This window comes from Crocuta crocuta, unplaced genomic scaffold (assembly GCF_008692635.1).
Source record: "Crocuta crocuta isolate KB4526 unplaced genomic scaffold, BGI_CrCroc_1.0 scaffold107, whole genome shotgun sequence".
NCBI classification, from domain to species: domain Eukaryota; kingdom Metazoa; phylum Chordata; class Mammalia; order Carnivora; family Hyaenidae; genus Crocuta; species Crocuta crocuta.
This window is the reverse complement of record NW_027531877.1, coordinates 2,771,703-2,787,597: the sequence shown is the minus strand read 5'-3', so window position 1 is coordinate 2,787,597 and position 15,895 is coordinate 2,771,703. Positions and strand designations below refer to the sequence as shown.

General features: G+C 37.1%; 1 protein-coding gene across 3 annotated transcripts in view; it reads left to right on the top strand.

Annotated features, from left to right (window-relative positions):
• Positions 1 to 7,602, top strand: part of DHX29 (DExH-box helicase 29) — a 48,680-nt gene extending 41,078 nt beyond the window's left edge. For all 3 annotated transcript variants that reach the window (XM_077772972.1, XM_077772971.1, XM_077772973.1), the window contains 5 exons: positions 382 to 475; positions 2,053 to 2,355; positions 3,577 to 3,708; positions 4,992 to 5,088; positions 7,308 to 7,602. In XM_077772972.1, coding sequence (XP_077629098.1) covers positions 382 to 475; positions 2,053 to 2,355; positions 3,577 to 3,708; positions 4,992 to 5,088; positions 7,308 to 7,363 — 682 coding nt within the window. In that variant the 3' untranslated portion in view covers positions 7,364 to 7,602. The remainder of the gene's footprint in view (positions 1 to 381; positions 476 to 2,052; positions 2,356 to 3,576; positions 3,709 to 4,991; positions 5,089 to 7,307) is intronic.
• Positions 7,603 to 15,895: the final 8,293 nt, after the last annotated feature.

The window sequence follows — 15,895 nt, the reverse complement described above, 5'->3', positions numbered from 1 at the left end:
ATTGTGGAGCACCTGAATGGCTCTGTCGGTTAAGCATCTGACTTTGACTCCGGTCCTGATCTCATGGTTCGTGGGTTTGAGCCCCAGATCGGGCTCGGTGCTGACAGCTCAGAGCCTGGAGTCTGCTTTGGATTCCGTGTCTCCCTCTGTTGCTCCTTTGTTCGCATCCTGTCTCTCTTTCGAAAATAAATAAAGATTAAAAAAAATTTAATGACAGTATTGCCATTCAAACTCTTATAATCAATTAGTAGCTCCTACAACAATCAAGACCCCTCCTCTTTTTAAATGACTATGCTTTAATTAAAGCTTACTTTGGTGAGTTCCTCTGAAAGAGAGTTTGAAAAGAAAACATGTTGAACTTTGGTCATTTTATTTACCTAGATGGAAGAAAGCCCGCCAAGAAGGAGGCTATCGTTCTGAAATTGCATACTGCCGGAGGAATTTTCTTAATAGAACATCACTGTTAACCCTAGAAGTAAGTAGTAATACAACTTTCTAATTCAGGGTCTTATTGTTGACTGATAGAATTATTTTAGGAAAATGGCTAGGATAGTATTTGACATATAGTATGAATTTAATTAACTGAATTAATCTGTAATTTTTGGTTTTGTTGTTTCTCCCAACAGGTAACTTCTATGTATTACACAGTGATTTAAAATAGTGTTTAACAATCATAATGCAATAATCATAAAATGCTCCAAGGCTTGGAATCATTTTTCCTAAGAGCCCTGATACCTTTTGGTGAAATAGTTGTCTATTTTCCTAAATATTAGCCAGCTACTTAGTTGCAGTGTAGGATGATAGTTATGGAAAGTCAACATACCCTGTGGCTGGTTGTGACCAGGTTTATAAATCTGCTCTTGGGATCAGAAACCTGACAGTTGTGCCTATCACTCAAGCTTTGACTACTGTTCAGGACCAGAATTATTTCTTGGAGGAGAGAGAGAGAATAGCTAAAATGTAAAGACAAATGACTGCAAAAAGGAAGACTCCACAAATACTTAATGGTGCTTAGGAAATGGTGTTCACTATACCATCTAAACAGCTACAGGTTTTACCAGACACACTATAAAATAATTCAGAAAATATGTATATGAGAATTCCTCTATTCTGCTCATATTTTAAAAGGTTAAATATTTTATTCCCATATAACTTAACCCATTATTTTCTGTTCTTCAAAATAACGGCTGGAATAAGAGCAGGGACATCTCTAAGTGGAATGAATTTTGTCCTTCACAAAAGGATAAAGGGATAAATTGAAGAGCTGCCCCTATGATCACTGGGATTCAAGATGTGGAGAGCTAATCAACATTCCTATGTCTCCACTCCACTTCCTTCCAACCCCTCAAGTTGCCTCTCACCTCCTTCCTTCTGTGAGCCTTTTCTTTACCTCCCCTGGGCTGCAGGTTTTCAATCTCTTCACCCACCCTGTGGTGTTAAGACAGCTGTTTGGCCTTTTCTCACCTGGAATCAAAGTGTCTTAAGCCCCAAACCAGAAACCCAAAGGAAATCCTAAATGTAAATGTCACCTTTTAATCGCTTATATCCTGTTTACTTTGAAAAATGTTCATAGTTCCTATAGGATTTAAGCTAATGCGCACTTGGTTACTAAACCTAGATAAAGATTAAGTGAAGTTGCCATTGTTAGAATTAAGGTGAAAGTAACAGAGGCAAATGAGGAATCCAGGATCAAGATTCCTCTCCAGTTCTATTTCAGCATTTGTTCTCTATTTGATCATTCTCATTGAGTAAAATTGTGGAGAGTTACCACTAAAGTAAATATATTGAATGCAATTATGCTCAGGCACATTTTTATTGCTCTCCCATTTTAGACATTGTTTTATGACATCTAGTCTTGGGGTAGTGGAAATAGATAACTTTTCAATCCTTGATTTGCTAGTATAATTTTTTTTCCTCATTTGATTTGGGCTGTAGGGAACTAAATAATTTGGCATCTTACCAGTTTTGAAAGGAAACAGCAGTATATATTAAAGTGGTATTAGTCACTTTTTCTTTTTTACTCAATTCTGATCTTATCTCTTTTCCATCTAGGATGTAAAGCAGGAGTTAATAAAGTTGGTTAAGGCAGCTGGATTTTCATCATCCACAGGATCTAATGACTGGGAAGGAAACAGAGCCTCACAGACACTTTCTTTCCAAGAAATTGCCCTTCTTAAAGCTGTATTGGCCGCTGGACTATATGACAACGTGGGGAAAATAATCTATACAAAGTCAGTTGATGTTACAGAAAAATTGGCTTGTATTGTGGAGACAGCCCAAGGCAAAGCTCAAGTACATCCCTCCTCAGTAAATCGAGATCTGCAAACTTATGGATGGCTCTTATACCAAGAGAAGGTAAAGTGCTCATTCTTAATTCCACGATTCAGGGCATTATTCTAGAAGTCAGAACTAAGTTAGGATGCGCCAACAAGTTTTATTTTTGGTTCTCAAACTGAGCACTTTTTTTTTTTTTATTTCCTTTATTTCNATGTACTTTCCTCTTAGCACTGCCTTTGCCGCATCCCATAGATTTTGAATTGTTGTGTCAAACTGAGCACTTTATAAATACTGATTTCAAATATGTACAAAAATATAGTTTCTCCTCAAAAAAGCCCTCTTTCATTTTAATGAAAAGAAAATATTAAAACTTCTATTCTGGCCATTGTCTTACTTGAAATAAGGACAGTTATAGCAAATAAATATTGTTTAATAATGCATCAGTTCCCTGAGATTTCACCAAAATGTTTTATGTGCACTCCAAATAAGAGAGATATATATGAGATAAGATTGAACAGTATATGCTATAGCAACAGTTTGAGTCACAACACAATCCAAGGTAAGTTATCAGCAGATATTTATACATGACAATTAAAACAATCTTGTTAATAATAGCTTGCTAAAATAACAAGGATTGATCATTTCAAGGAGTGGCTCTAAACTATTAGGATATCACAAAACTTAAATGTCAAACATGAGAAATTAATGGCCATAGTTGAACACTGGTCTAGAAACTAGACACTTTAAAACAATATTATTTTTGAGCTCGTTAATAGCATTGGCATTATAAAATTGCTTGTTCATAGTTTCATTTACGTTCAAGAAATGTAATTCACCCTTATAATTAATGTTTTAAAATGCCTTTCAATAGTATAAATGTACTAATGGTGAATGTGATTATAAAATTGGCAAGTTATGCACACAACAGAATATAAAGGTAGTTTTAACTAAATTTATGATGTAAATTTTTTTTTTGGTATTTTTATTTATTTCCAGGAGAGAGAGAGAGAGTGAGTGAGCAGGGGAGGGTCAGAGAGAGAGGGAGTCACAGACTGAAACAGGCTCCAGGCTCTGAGCTGGCAGTCAGCACAGAGCCCGACGCGGGGCTCGAACCCACGAACCGCGAGATCATGACCCAAGGGAAAGTCGGACGCTTAACCGACTAAGCCACCCAGGCGCCCCGATGTAAATTTTTAATAGTAAATTATAGGAAAATGCTTTTAAATGAAACATAAATGAATTTCTTACATTTTTAGGCTGTGAAGTTTGTTTTTTTTTTTCCTCTTTATTCCTATGCAGGTAAGGTATACCCGAGTATATCTGAGGGAAACTACCCTAATAACCCCTTTTCCAGTTTTACTTTTTGGTGGCGATATAGAAGTTCAGCATCGGGAACGTCTTCTTTCTGTTGATGGCTGGATCTATTTTCAGGTACATGCTAAACTTATTAAAATTTTCTACTTGCAGTACTACTGAGGTAGATTTTTTAAATGTTATTGGAGTTTGCATAATTCTTCCCTATTATTTGACTTAGAGTATAAGACTTCCTTATTTTATCTTGCCTATATTTTAAATCTGTTAAATATGAAAACCAAATTCTATTTCTATTAGAAATGACATTTACTGTTAGTAAAAATAACTTGCCATGTGCTGTGTACTTCAGTAGTGAACTTTACATGGATTATCGCAAATTTAATATCCTATAACATTGTTCATTAACTTCATTAGTCTCCTTCCTATAGATGAGGCACTTAATTAAGTTCAGTGAGAAGTTTGAATAACTTTTCTTAGACTAAATGGATTGTTATTGGCAGAGCCAGATTTAAACCTAGAATCATTTAAACCTCAATCTTAAGCTCTAAGAAGATAAAGACAGATTCATAGCTTTTAATGAATATTGTCAAATTTTCCTCTGGAATAATTAGATTAATTTCTTTGTAACCCCATCAATACTGACTAACTTAAATAAATCTAATACATTTTTACTGTGTGCCATCACGATTTGACTAAGACTGGAAAGTAAATTTTAAATGCAACTTTTTAAAAATGTTTTAGTTATTTCTGAGAGAGAGAGAGAGAGAGAGCGCATGAGCAGGGGAGGGTCAGAGAGAGAAAGGGAGATACAGAATCCGAAGCAGGCTCCAGGCTCTGAGCTAGCTGTCAGCACAGAGCCCGACGCAGGGCTTAAACCCACGAACCGTGAGATCATGACCTGAGACGAAGTCGGACCCTCAACCAGCTGAGCCACCCAGGCGCTCCTAAATGCAACTTTAAAAATATATGCAGTTCCCTTCAAGAGGATAGGGTGGTAGAGGTCATCTGTAACTATATTGTGGTGATGGCCGTCTAACTCTTTAAGTATATTGGAATCATTAACTTGTATACTTAACCATTCAGTAAAGTTTTAAAGGTTTGTAAATTACACCTCAGTAAAGTTAATTCCGTCCCCAAAAATGCATTCTTTTCTCCTACACAAAGTCATTGTAAGAAAAGACAATGATGGGAATAATAGTTGCTTTATTTTGGAAAGTGCTAAGAAAACTGATGTTTGTAAGGCTTACCTACAGGATTATTTGCCTATATTTTTCCAGTAACATTTTAAAGTCAAGATGTGCTAAGCAGATCATAAGGTATACAGCCTTACCTCCATTTACTGCAACACATTCACACTCCCGGGGATTAACTTTGTCCAATCTCTCATCTTCTCTCAACAGGCCCCCGTAAAAATAGCTGTCATTTTCAAGCAGCTTAGAGTTCTCATTGATTCCATTTTAAGAAAAAAGCTTGAAAATCCTAAGATGTCCCTTGAAAGTAAGTATTTGATTATAATGTAAATAGAAAACTATATACTGTTAAGTGTTGTGCTATATTAGAGCACACTGAAGTCAAGTCCATGTGATTAAAAACTTTTAGTAAAATTTATTTTATGCTGAATTCTATCAGACTTATAGACAATGCTTCATTATTCACAACCTAATTATCCTCTTAAGATTCTGTTAGTTTACTCCTTCCTCTTTTAAGCTTCACTTCTAAACTTATGGCCATTTCATAGAAGAAAAAGGATAATAAAACTGAGCATTGTAAACATGGATTATAAGGGACTTTCTGTGAGGTTTCCATCATGTTTTTCTTCACCATTCTCACAAATGCCGAGCTAGTCTGCATTTACAAAGTACATCATCCTTCCAGCAGAAATCTGCAATAGACACCTGAGTTTTCAGTTAGTCCTGTGCAGCATTTCCCATCCAAACTTGCCAAATCATCAGAATCATCTTGGCAGATGTTAAAATTACACAGTCCAAAGGCGTACCCTAGACATAGTTAATCTCCTTGATGGGAGAGGACTGTGTGTTAATTTCTTAATCTATAACACTTACCTCTACTATGGCCCCCTTTTCAAATACAGTTATTTCTATTAAACTGGAATATATTTCTGGTACCATTTCTTCTATTTAGGATTTCCTTGGTTACATCTTCATGCTTTGATTTAATGTATTTCTCTATTCCCTGTAATTCCTGCAGACTATACTAGTTGTATCTAAAGCTTTGATTAGAATTGAGTTTTAGGAGAAGGATATTCTCTAGTTGCTGTGGTATTCTTTCCATTGCATCACATCAGGAAACAGTTAAATTTCGTTTTCCCACTTTTAATGATGTTAAGAATTGATCAGTGAGGTTCAATGTGATTGTATTTAACAAGTATCTCAGTTAATTCTCACAGGCAAATTGGGAGCTACTGATTAGTGCTACTACCCTGAAGCCTCAGACTCTTAACTGAATATGAATAAAGTTTTCTATACTGCTGGAAACTTAGATCAGGTTTTGATATGTTAAGAGAGGTGGGCTCTTTTCTTAGGGATCTTAAAAATACTGTTTCTTTCTAGACCTGTCATTGTTTCCCTTGAAGTGACTTTGTTTTTTCTTTTTAATGTCATATGGGTGTCAGACCATGGGCTAAGTTATCAGAATTTTCCATTGTAACCACTGAAACTGAGGGCTTTCTCTCACTGAAGTGTCTAATATAAAGAATTTCAGTCTTGGAGTCCTGATAATTACATCTATGTAAAAAGAGTAGTAAAAAAGTTCTTAGGAAGTCACTGTATCAGAGCAGCTGTTAAAAGTAGAAGCATCTGTTAACAAAACCTCCTTAGCAAATAATGTAGCCTCTGTTGCTCTGTTTGTCAAATTAATTGGTATTTGATACCTTTGTTGTGTAGAGAGATCTGTCACTTACCTCTTGACACCTCTCCAAGGGCACTTTGCTGTTAAAAGTTTGTTTCCTTTGGACCAAACATGAAGAAACTATCACCATTTCCTTCCTCCTTGCCCATGCCGTGGAGATCCCCACATATTCTGAGGAACATGGAACAACCAATAAACTCTTCAATATATCTGATCCAGTGCTCCCTCTCTCTCTCAAAATAAACTTTTTAAAAACAACAACAACTATAAGATCATGACTTGAGCCAAAACCAAAGTTGGATGCCCAACCAAGTCAGCTACCCAGGTGCCCCTGTGACTTTTTTTTTTCCTATGTTAATTTATTTTGAGTGAGAGGGGAGAGAGGGAGGGAGAAAGAATCCCAAGCAGGCACCACATTAGCGTAGAGCCCAATGCAGGGCTCACTCAAACCCACAAACTGTGAGATCATGAAGTGAGTTGAAATGAAGGGTCAGACATTTAACCGATTTAGTGATCCAGGTGCCCCTTAAAGGAATTTTCAAAGAAATAATTCCTAATAAAGGAATTTTCAAAGAAATAATTCCTAATAAATAGTCATAGCACATCATCTCTTTGGACCTTAGCCTACTTTCCATCAAAATAAGGTGTGGAATAATTATAACAATAATATTTATAGCACAAATTCTATTATGTGGGCATCTCTAGTTTTAAAGTGAATCTTGTTGGAATTAGTATTACATTCTAATTTAGAAGAATTTTTTAATGAAGTGTGCCTGTTGTTCACATGTGTATGCATTAAGATTTTAGCCCGTGATAAATTTGTTTGTGGTTTTTTTTCTTTCACTCAGATGACAAGATACTACAGATCATTACAGAATTGATAAAAACAGAGAATAAAAACTGAACAAAGTCATGGTCAACTGCTTTAAAAATTAAGATGAAGATACAGTCATGAAATTATGTGAAAATGGACCATCTCATTAAGTATTTCAGTACTTAAAATGTTGGTAACTAGCCATAACTTAAAGGTGGTGAAAAAAAGCACATACTTTAAACATGTATAATTTTCTAGTTCCTTTTTAATGATTATTATTTGCAATGCATTTGCCACTACATTTACAATAAATTCTTTGGTATCATTCATGCTTTTTACATACATCCTTATGTACTTATGGGCAAGGCCTGTGTCTACAGATCCTGTGACTTAGTGTGGTGATTCCCTATGTATACACCCTATCCTCTACCAGTCCTTCTCATCAGGAGAGTTCAAACCTGCCTGACCTGGGAGAGAAAATGAGCTCCGAAACCAGTTGTAATGTAATTAGATTTCCGTGAAAAGAAACAACTTCAGAAGTCAGTTATTTAATATTTAATAATCAAAGTTAAAACCTAAATAAGTATACAGTATTAATAGATGCTACCTATCCACTAAGCATAAAGATGCAGTGCTGGAGAATAGGCATGATTGGCTAATGCTACTGTTAACTTTGGGATGGATAGCTTATGCCATTTACCTTTTGATATCAATGACCTTGAACCCTTATCTGTATTCATAACTGAATTAGTAAAAGTCAGTAACTTTGAGATAGTAAAATATGCTTGGATATTTTTTAGTGGTTTCAGTTGTTTGAGAATCTTCTGAAACTCCATTTTGATTATATAGAGGAATTATCCCTTCACTGCCCATAAAGATTATGGAATAACTTGAAATATAGTCCTGTGTAGATCAAGTGGCAGGAATTCTATCTGAAGGACAAAAGATTAGAATAGGAATCTAGTCCAAATGCTGGACTCTCAAAGTACTCAATATTTGTTGATGAGTGAATAAAAGAAGCTGTTAACTTTCACTTTATGTGCAGGTGGAAATAAAAATAAAATTAGAGATGCTACTAAGTACTAACTTTCTGCCTGCAGTGTGATAAGGGAATTGAGAGCAAAGAGTCAAATATGATTGCAGTTTAGAATCACTAATTAGTACCATTAATAGACCTGGAGATGTCAGATCCAAGAGTTAGTTTGGATGCTGGAGGAGGATCAGTTTGTGTCCAACAGAGACAAACTGGAGTCCTACAAGAAAACTATTGTTTCCCATCACCTGGAGTGTGCAAGCTAGTGCCCAAATGGTTTTTAGATAATAACTCATTTAATTTGTTTCTATTTTTTAAACTATACTCCAGTATAGTTAACATACAGGGTTATTTTAGTTTCAGGTGTACAGTATAGTGATTCAGCGGCTCTATATATTACTCAGTGCTCATTGTAACAAGTGCACTCCTTAATCCCCATCACGTATTTCACCCATTCCCTGACCCACCTCTCCTCTGGTAACCATCATATTTGTTCTCTATAGTTAAGAAACTGTATTGTGGTTTGTCTCTTTTTTTTGTTTTTTTGGTTCCTTAAATTTGACATGAGTGAAATCACCTGGTGATGGTCTTTCTCTGACTTCTTTCACTTAGCATAATACCCCCTAGTTCCATCGATGTTGTTGCAGATAGCAAGATTTCATTCTTCTATGGCTGAGTAATATTCTGTTGTGTGTGTGTGGTCTGTGTGTATGTACATATACATTCATATGTATGTATGTATGTATATACATACAAATTTCTAAATGATCTGTTCCTTACAACTCTCCAACCTCCTTCCCTCCTGTCTTATTTTTCACCGTGCTCCAGCCACACCAGGCTCCTTTATAATCCAACTGGCCTTTTCAACATTTGCACATGCTGTTCTCTGCTGTAAGGTACTGCTTGTGTTCTTTAGCAAACAGAACTTATTTTGCATCAATGCTGTCTCCACAGACCACCCTACTGACTTCCTCATTGACCACCCTTCCTGAAGTAGGCTTCCCCTTTTAATTATTCTTAAAACATAATACTTTCCTCAGCATGTAACATCTCCTTTTTGATTTCTCCCGCTAGACCACATGCTGCACCATGACGGCTTTACTCACTAATGTATACGGAGTACAATGCCTGGAACATACAGGCATTTAGTAAATGTCTGCCAGATGAATGAATGAGAATGAGGGACGTGAGAACAAGGAGTCAAATAGGACTGCAGCTTCTTATAAAAGTCAAGGAAGGAGAGCTTCTAGAAGAGAAGACCACCACATGGAGATATCCAACGTTAGAGGAGTTTGAATTAAGGGTGGCAAGGAAGGACATGGTCAGAGGTCCTACAACCTCCTACACATTCAAAGACTGACTAGGACCTACAGGATTCAGAGGCTATAGCTGATTCTAGAAAAGGGATACACAACAGAATTAGCAAGGAAAAAAGACATCACACAGATTCTGGAGGAATCTACACACAGGTTTGCCATACATGTTGTGCAGTCTTTCTACCCACAGAAGCCCAGCTGTCTCAGTCCAAAAGTATTTTTCTGAAGGGTGGTCATGTAGGCACAAAAATCAAAACTGTAACTATAAAAATTCCAGACTCCCAGAAGGAAAGTAGGCATTCAGTGCCGCCAAGCAGGCCAAACAGTGTTATCTGAAAAATACGCAACTTTTCAAAAGCCAAGTTCCCAGGCTTCAGCCAAAAACAAACCCTGCAGATAGGCCCTTCTAAAGATAGCAACCAGCGGGCTGCATTGTTAAACCTGCACACACACACAGCCTAATTTTTACGGAATGAATACAAACTGAAAGGTTGGGGCACCAAATTAGATATAATGAAGAAACAAAGGCTAAGAGGTCGAGGAATGAGATATTTTAGGATGGGAAGATCCTCACTCATCTTCAGACAAATCAAAAATAACCATCAGAGAGTAAGAATAATATTAGTATGAGGGGTGCTTGGCTCCCTCAGTGGGTACAACATGCAACTCTTGAGGTCAAGCCTCAAGAGGCATGGAAACTACTTAGAATACATTATGTATATATGTGTATACACACACAAATATNCATCAGAGAATGGCCAAAAAAGAACTAAAGAATATTATCAGGAACAAGTTGGGAAGGCTTTTTGGCTCTCCTCAGCAATGAATGCTTAGGATCTTGAGGAGATGAGCAGATAAGAGTCGATAGTGGGCATTTTTTGCTTTTACGTGACCATGAGATCTTAGAATGAAACAGACTGTCTCATTCAACCACTGAAGAAAAACACTTATTACATAGAGGCAAATGACCCCAGATTAGAGGTCAGGATCTAATCCTAATTCATTGTAAATAAATGAAAGGTAAGGAGAGAGTTGAGAGGGAATATCAAGCAGGCTCTGTGCTATCAGCGCAGAGCCCGCCATAGGGCTCAATCTCATGACTTGATCATGACTTGAGCCAAAGTTAAAGAGTAGGACGCTTAACTGACTGAGTCACCCAGGTGTCACAATTTTGGAATTTAAAATTTGAGAAGTAATTGTTGCAGTAAGTAAACCTAATGGTGGTGGACAACCAAACAGATGAGTATCACTGAAGATAGGTTCAGAAACAGGATGGTCAGCATGTTTTGTCAGTGTGGATGTAGGAAAAGGATGGAGAGACTAAGCCAGTGCTATTGTGCTATGGTTAGTGGGGAAAGCAGGAAGGCACCCTGGAAGTTATATACAGGGCCCTGGAGATATACAGTGGCAAAAAAGGAAAGGAAGGGAGGGAGGCAGGGGATCATATGAGAAAATGGCATTCTCTTCAGATAAGAAGTTATTGAAGCCTGGTAGTGGTATACAAATATTTCAACCTCTTCTCACTAAATCGATTCTTAGATTTAGAAGTAGAAGAATGGTCTTAATTAGATAAGATTAGCTAGAAGGAAAGGAAACATTAAAGGAAAGCAGATTTCCATTAAAAACATTTTTTCCCATTAAAAATTTTTTAGGGGCTCCTGTGTGGCTCTGTTGAGTGCACAACTTTGGCTCGGGTCATGATCTCACAATTTGTGAGTTTGAGCCTCACATCAGGCTCACTGCTGTCAGCACAGAGCCTGCTTCATATCCTCTGTTCCTCTCTATGTGCCCCTCCCCTGTTTGCGCTCTCTCAAAAATAATATAAAACGCTGAAAAAAAATTGGGGGGAGCATCTGGGTGACTCAGTCGGTCGACAGTCTTACTTCAGCTCAGGTCATGATCTTAGTTTTCTTAGGGGCTCCTGGGTGGCTCAGTTAAGCATACAACTTTGGCTTGGGTCATGATCTCACGGTTTGTGAGTTTGAGCCCCACATCAGGGTGCCTGCAGTCAGTGCAGAGCCCGCTTCAGATCTTCTGTCCCCCCCCGCCCCCTCCCCCACTTGAACTCTCTCAAAAATAAATCTTTAAAACAACAATTTTTTAACTGAATATTATGTGATAAGCACTGAACCAAGAGCTTTATTATCTTCTTCTTTAGCCCTGACAAAAATCTTAAGGAGAGACAGATAATTTATTTCCAGTTTACACATGAGGAAATTGAGGCTAAGAAGCTAAATTTTCTGAGGTCACTCAGCTAGGGAGGAAAAATGAAAAGACCATTCAAAAATAATCTGAGCAGTATACTGGCATAAGGATAGGTGTACAGATCTATGGAACAGTACTGAGAAATCAGAAATAAACCCATCCATATATGGTAAAATGCTTTTTAGTAAGTGTGCTAAGGGGGCACCTGGGTGGCTCAGTCAGTTAAGCCTCTGACTTCAGCTCAGGTCATGATCTCACAGTTGATGGGTTCAAGCCCCGCATCGGGCTCTGTGCTGTCAATGCAGAGCCTGCTTCGGATTCTCTATCTCCCTCCCTCTCTGCCTCTCCCCTGCTTGTTCTCGTTCCCTCTCTCTCAAAAATAAATATTTAAAAAGAAAATAAGTGTGCTACGGCCATCAACAGACAAAGAACCGTCTTTTCAAGAAATGGTGCTGAGACAAATGGTTATCCACCTGCAAAAGAATTACTCTGGGCCCTGATCTTACATCATATTCAAAAAATTAATTGAAAGTGCATCATAAAGCTAAAAGTTAAAGTAGGAACACTGGTCCTTCGAAGGACACCATCAAGGAAGTAAAAAGACAACCCATGGAACGGAAGAAATTATTTGTAAATCCTATCTCTAATAAAGGACTTCCATTTAGAATATATAAGGAACTGTTACAACTCAGTGGTAAAAAGACAACCCAATCAAAAAATGAGCAAACTAGGAATAGAAGGAAATTACCTCAACATAATAAAGGACATATATGAAAATCCCACAGCTAACATCATACTGATGCTGGTGAAAAAGCTTTTACTCGAAGATCAAGAACAAGCAAGGATGCCCACTCTAGCCACTTTTATTCAACAAAGTACTGGAAGTACCAGCTAGAACAACTATGCAAGGAAGAGAAATGAAAGGCTTTCAAATAAGAAAGAAGTAAAATTACCTCTATTTGCAGGTGACATGATATATGTAGGAACCCTAAAGGTATCTCTCTCTCTCCATCTTCCTCTCCTCACGCCACACACACAATTAGAACTAATCAATTCAGCAAAGTTGCAGGATAAAAAAATTAACATATAAAAATCCGTTGCATTTTTACATACTTAACAAAGAACAGTCCAAAACAGAAAATTAAGAAAATCCCATTTACAATGGCATAAAAAATAATGAATTACCTAGGAAAAACCTTAGCCAAGGAGGCAAAAGACTTGTGTACTAAAAACACTGCTGAAATAAAAATGATACAAATAAAAGGAAAATAAGTGCTCATGGATTGAAAGACTGAATATTGTTCAAATGTCTATACTACCCAAAGCAATCTACAGATTTGATGTAATCCCTATAAAAGTCCCAACGGTATTTTTTACAGAAACAATTCTAAGGGTTCCTCCGTGGCTCAGTCTGTTGAGAGTCTGACTCTTGCTTTCTGCTCAGGTCGTGTCTCTCTCAAAATTAAAAAATTAAAAAAAAATTTCTCTGCCTTCCTCTTCCCTTCTACCCTGCTCACACACACGCTCTCTAAAATAATAGAGACATCTGGGTGACTCAGTCCGACTTGGGCTCAGGTCACCATCTCACGGTTCATGACTTGGAGCCCCACATGGGGCTCTGTGCTGACAGCTCAGAATGAAAAATAATTTTAAAAAATAAAAAATTTTTAAAAACAATTCTAAAATTTATAATGCAACAACAAATGATCCCAAATAACTGAAACAATCTTGAGGAAAAAGAACAAAACTGAAGGTCTCACACTTCCTGATTTCTAAACATTACAAAGCTACAGTAATCAAAACTGTGTGGTATTGGGATACCCAAGACAGTCATATAAATCAACAGAACAGAATACAGGACACAGAAATAAATCCACACAAAAATGGTCAAATGATCTTCAAGAAGTATGCCAAAACTAAACAATAGGGAAAGGACAGTCTCTTTAACAGAAGTTATTGGGAACAGTAGATATCCACATGCAAAAAAATCAAACTGCACCCCTATCTTCCACCATACACAACCATCAACTCAAAATGGATTAAAGACTTAAAGATCTAAAATTTTAAAACTCCTACAAGAAACATAAAGGGAAAGCTTCAGAACACTGATCTTGGAAATGGTTTATTGGATAGGACACTAAAAGCACAGACAAGAAAAGCAGATACATCAAAGTAGAAAGTTTCTGCACAGCAAAGGAAACCAATCAAAAGAGACAAAAGGCAACCTATGGTATGGGAGAAAATATTTATTTGCAAGCCATGTATCTGATAAGGGGTTATTATCCAAAACATTAAGTACTCCTATAACTCAATAACAACACCACCACCAAATTACCTGATTTTGAAAATGAGCAAAGGATTTGAACAGACATTTCTCCAAAGAAGACATAAAATGACCAATAGATATATGAAAAAGATGACTGACATCGCTAACCATAAGGGAAATATAAATCAAAACCATAATGAGATATCACTTCTGTTAGGATGGCTACTATTAAAAAAAAAAATCACTGTTAGCAAGGATGCGGGGAAATTGCAAACTTTGTGCACTGATGGTGAAAGGTAAAATGGTGCAGTTGCTATGGACAGAATGGAGGTTCCTTAAAAAATTACATATAGAAATACCACATGATCTACCATCATTCCCACTTCCGGATATTTATCCAGAAGAACTGGAATCAGGATCTCAAAGACAAAACTAATACTTTTATGTTTACTGTAGCTTTAGTCACAACAGCCAAGAAGTAGAAATAACCTAAATGTTCAATGACGGACGAATGGATAAAAGAAAAGGTGGTAAATGCATACCATGGAATAGTTTTCAACTTTTAAGAAAAAGGAAAGTCTGCAATATATGACAACGTGAATAAACACAGAAGACATTACACTAAGTGAAATAAGGCAGTCATAGACAAATACGGCATAAGGTATCTAAAGTAGTCAAATTCATAGAAACAAAGTAGAGTGGTGGTTGGCAGGTGCCGGGAAGAGGGAGAAATGAGGATCTGCTGTTCAGTGGTATAAAATTTCAATCATATAAAAAAGTTCTAGAGATCTGCTATACATCACTATACTTATAATACTGTTCATACTGTATGTGTGTTCTTAAAATTTATTAAGAGGGTAGATCGCTTGTGTTTTTCACTGTAATAAAGAAAACAAAGGATTTGAATAGATTTTTTTCCCACAGAAGTTACACAAGTGGCTAAAGCAGCCCATGAAAAGATGTTTAAGACTGTTAATAATTAGAGAAATGCAAAGGAAAACCCTAACGAGATACTTCCTCACCACTACTAAAATAACTAAAAAGGCACACAAGATCAAGTGTTGGTTAAGACTCTGGAGAAAATGGACCCCTCATACATGGCTGGAGGAATATAAAATCGTGCAACCACTTTGGAAAGCAGTTTGGCAATTCCTCAAAAGTTTAATGAAGTGTTAATATGTGACCCAGCAGCAATTCCATTTCTAGCTATATACCCCAAAGAAATAAAAACCTATGTCCACAGAAAAAGCTGTACATGATTGCAAACAGCCAAAGCAATCTTGAGAAAGAAGAACAAAGCAGGAGATATCAGTGCTCAGATTTCAAATTATACTACAAAGCTATAGTAATCAAAACAGTATGATCCTGGCAAGAAGAGAGATATATATAGATCAATGAAATAGGACAAAGAGCCCAGAAGTAAATCCACATTTAAATTTTGTTTTGTTTTGTTTTATTTATTTGAGAGAGAGAGAGACAGCGTGAGCAGGGGAGGGTCAGAGAAAGAGGGAGATACAGAATCTGAAACAGGTTCCAGGCTCTGAGCTGGCTGTCAGCACAGAGCCCGAGGCGGGGCTCGAATTCATGAACTGTGAGATCATGACCTGAGCCTAAGTCAGACACTTAACAGACTGAGCCACCCAGGTGCCCCAGTAAATCCACATTTAGAAGGTCAAGGTGCACTTGGGGCTCAGCTGGTTGAGCATTCGACGTCAGCTCATGTCATGATCTCTCAGTTCATGAGTTCCAGCCCCATGTTGGGCTCTGTGCTAATGCTTACAGCCTGAAGCCTGCTTTGGATT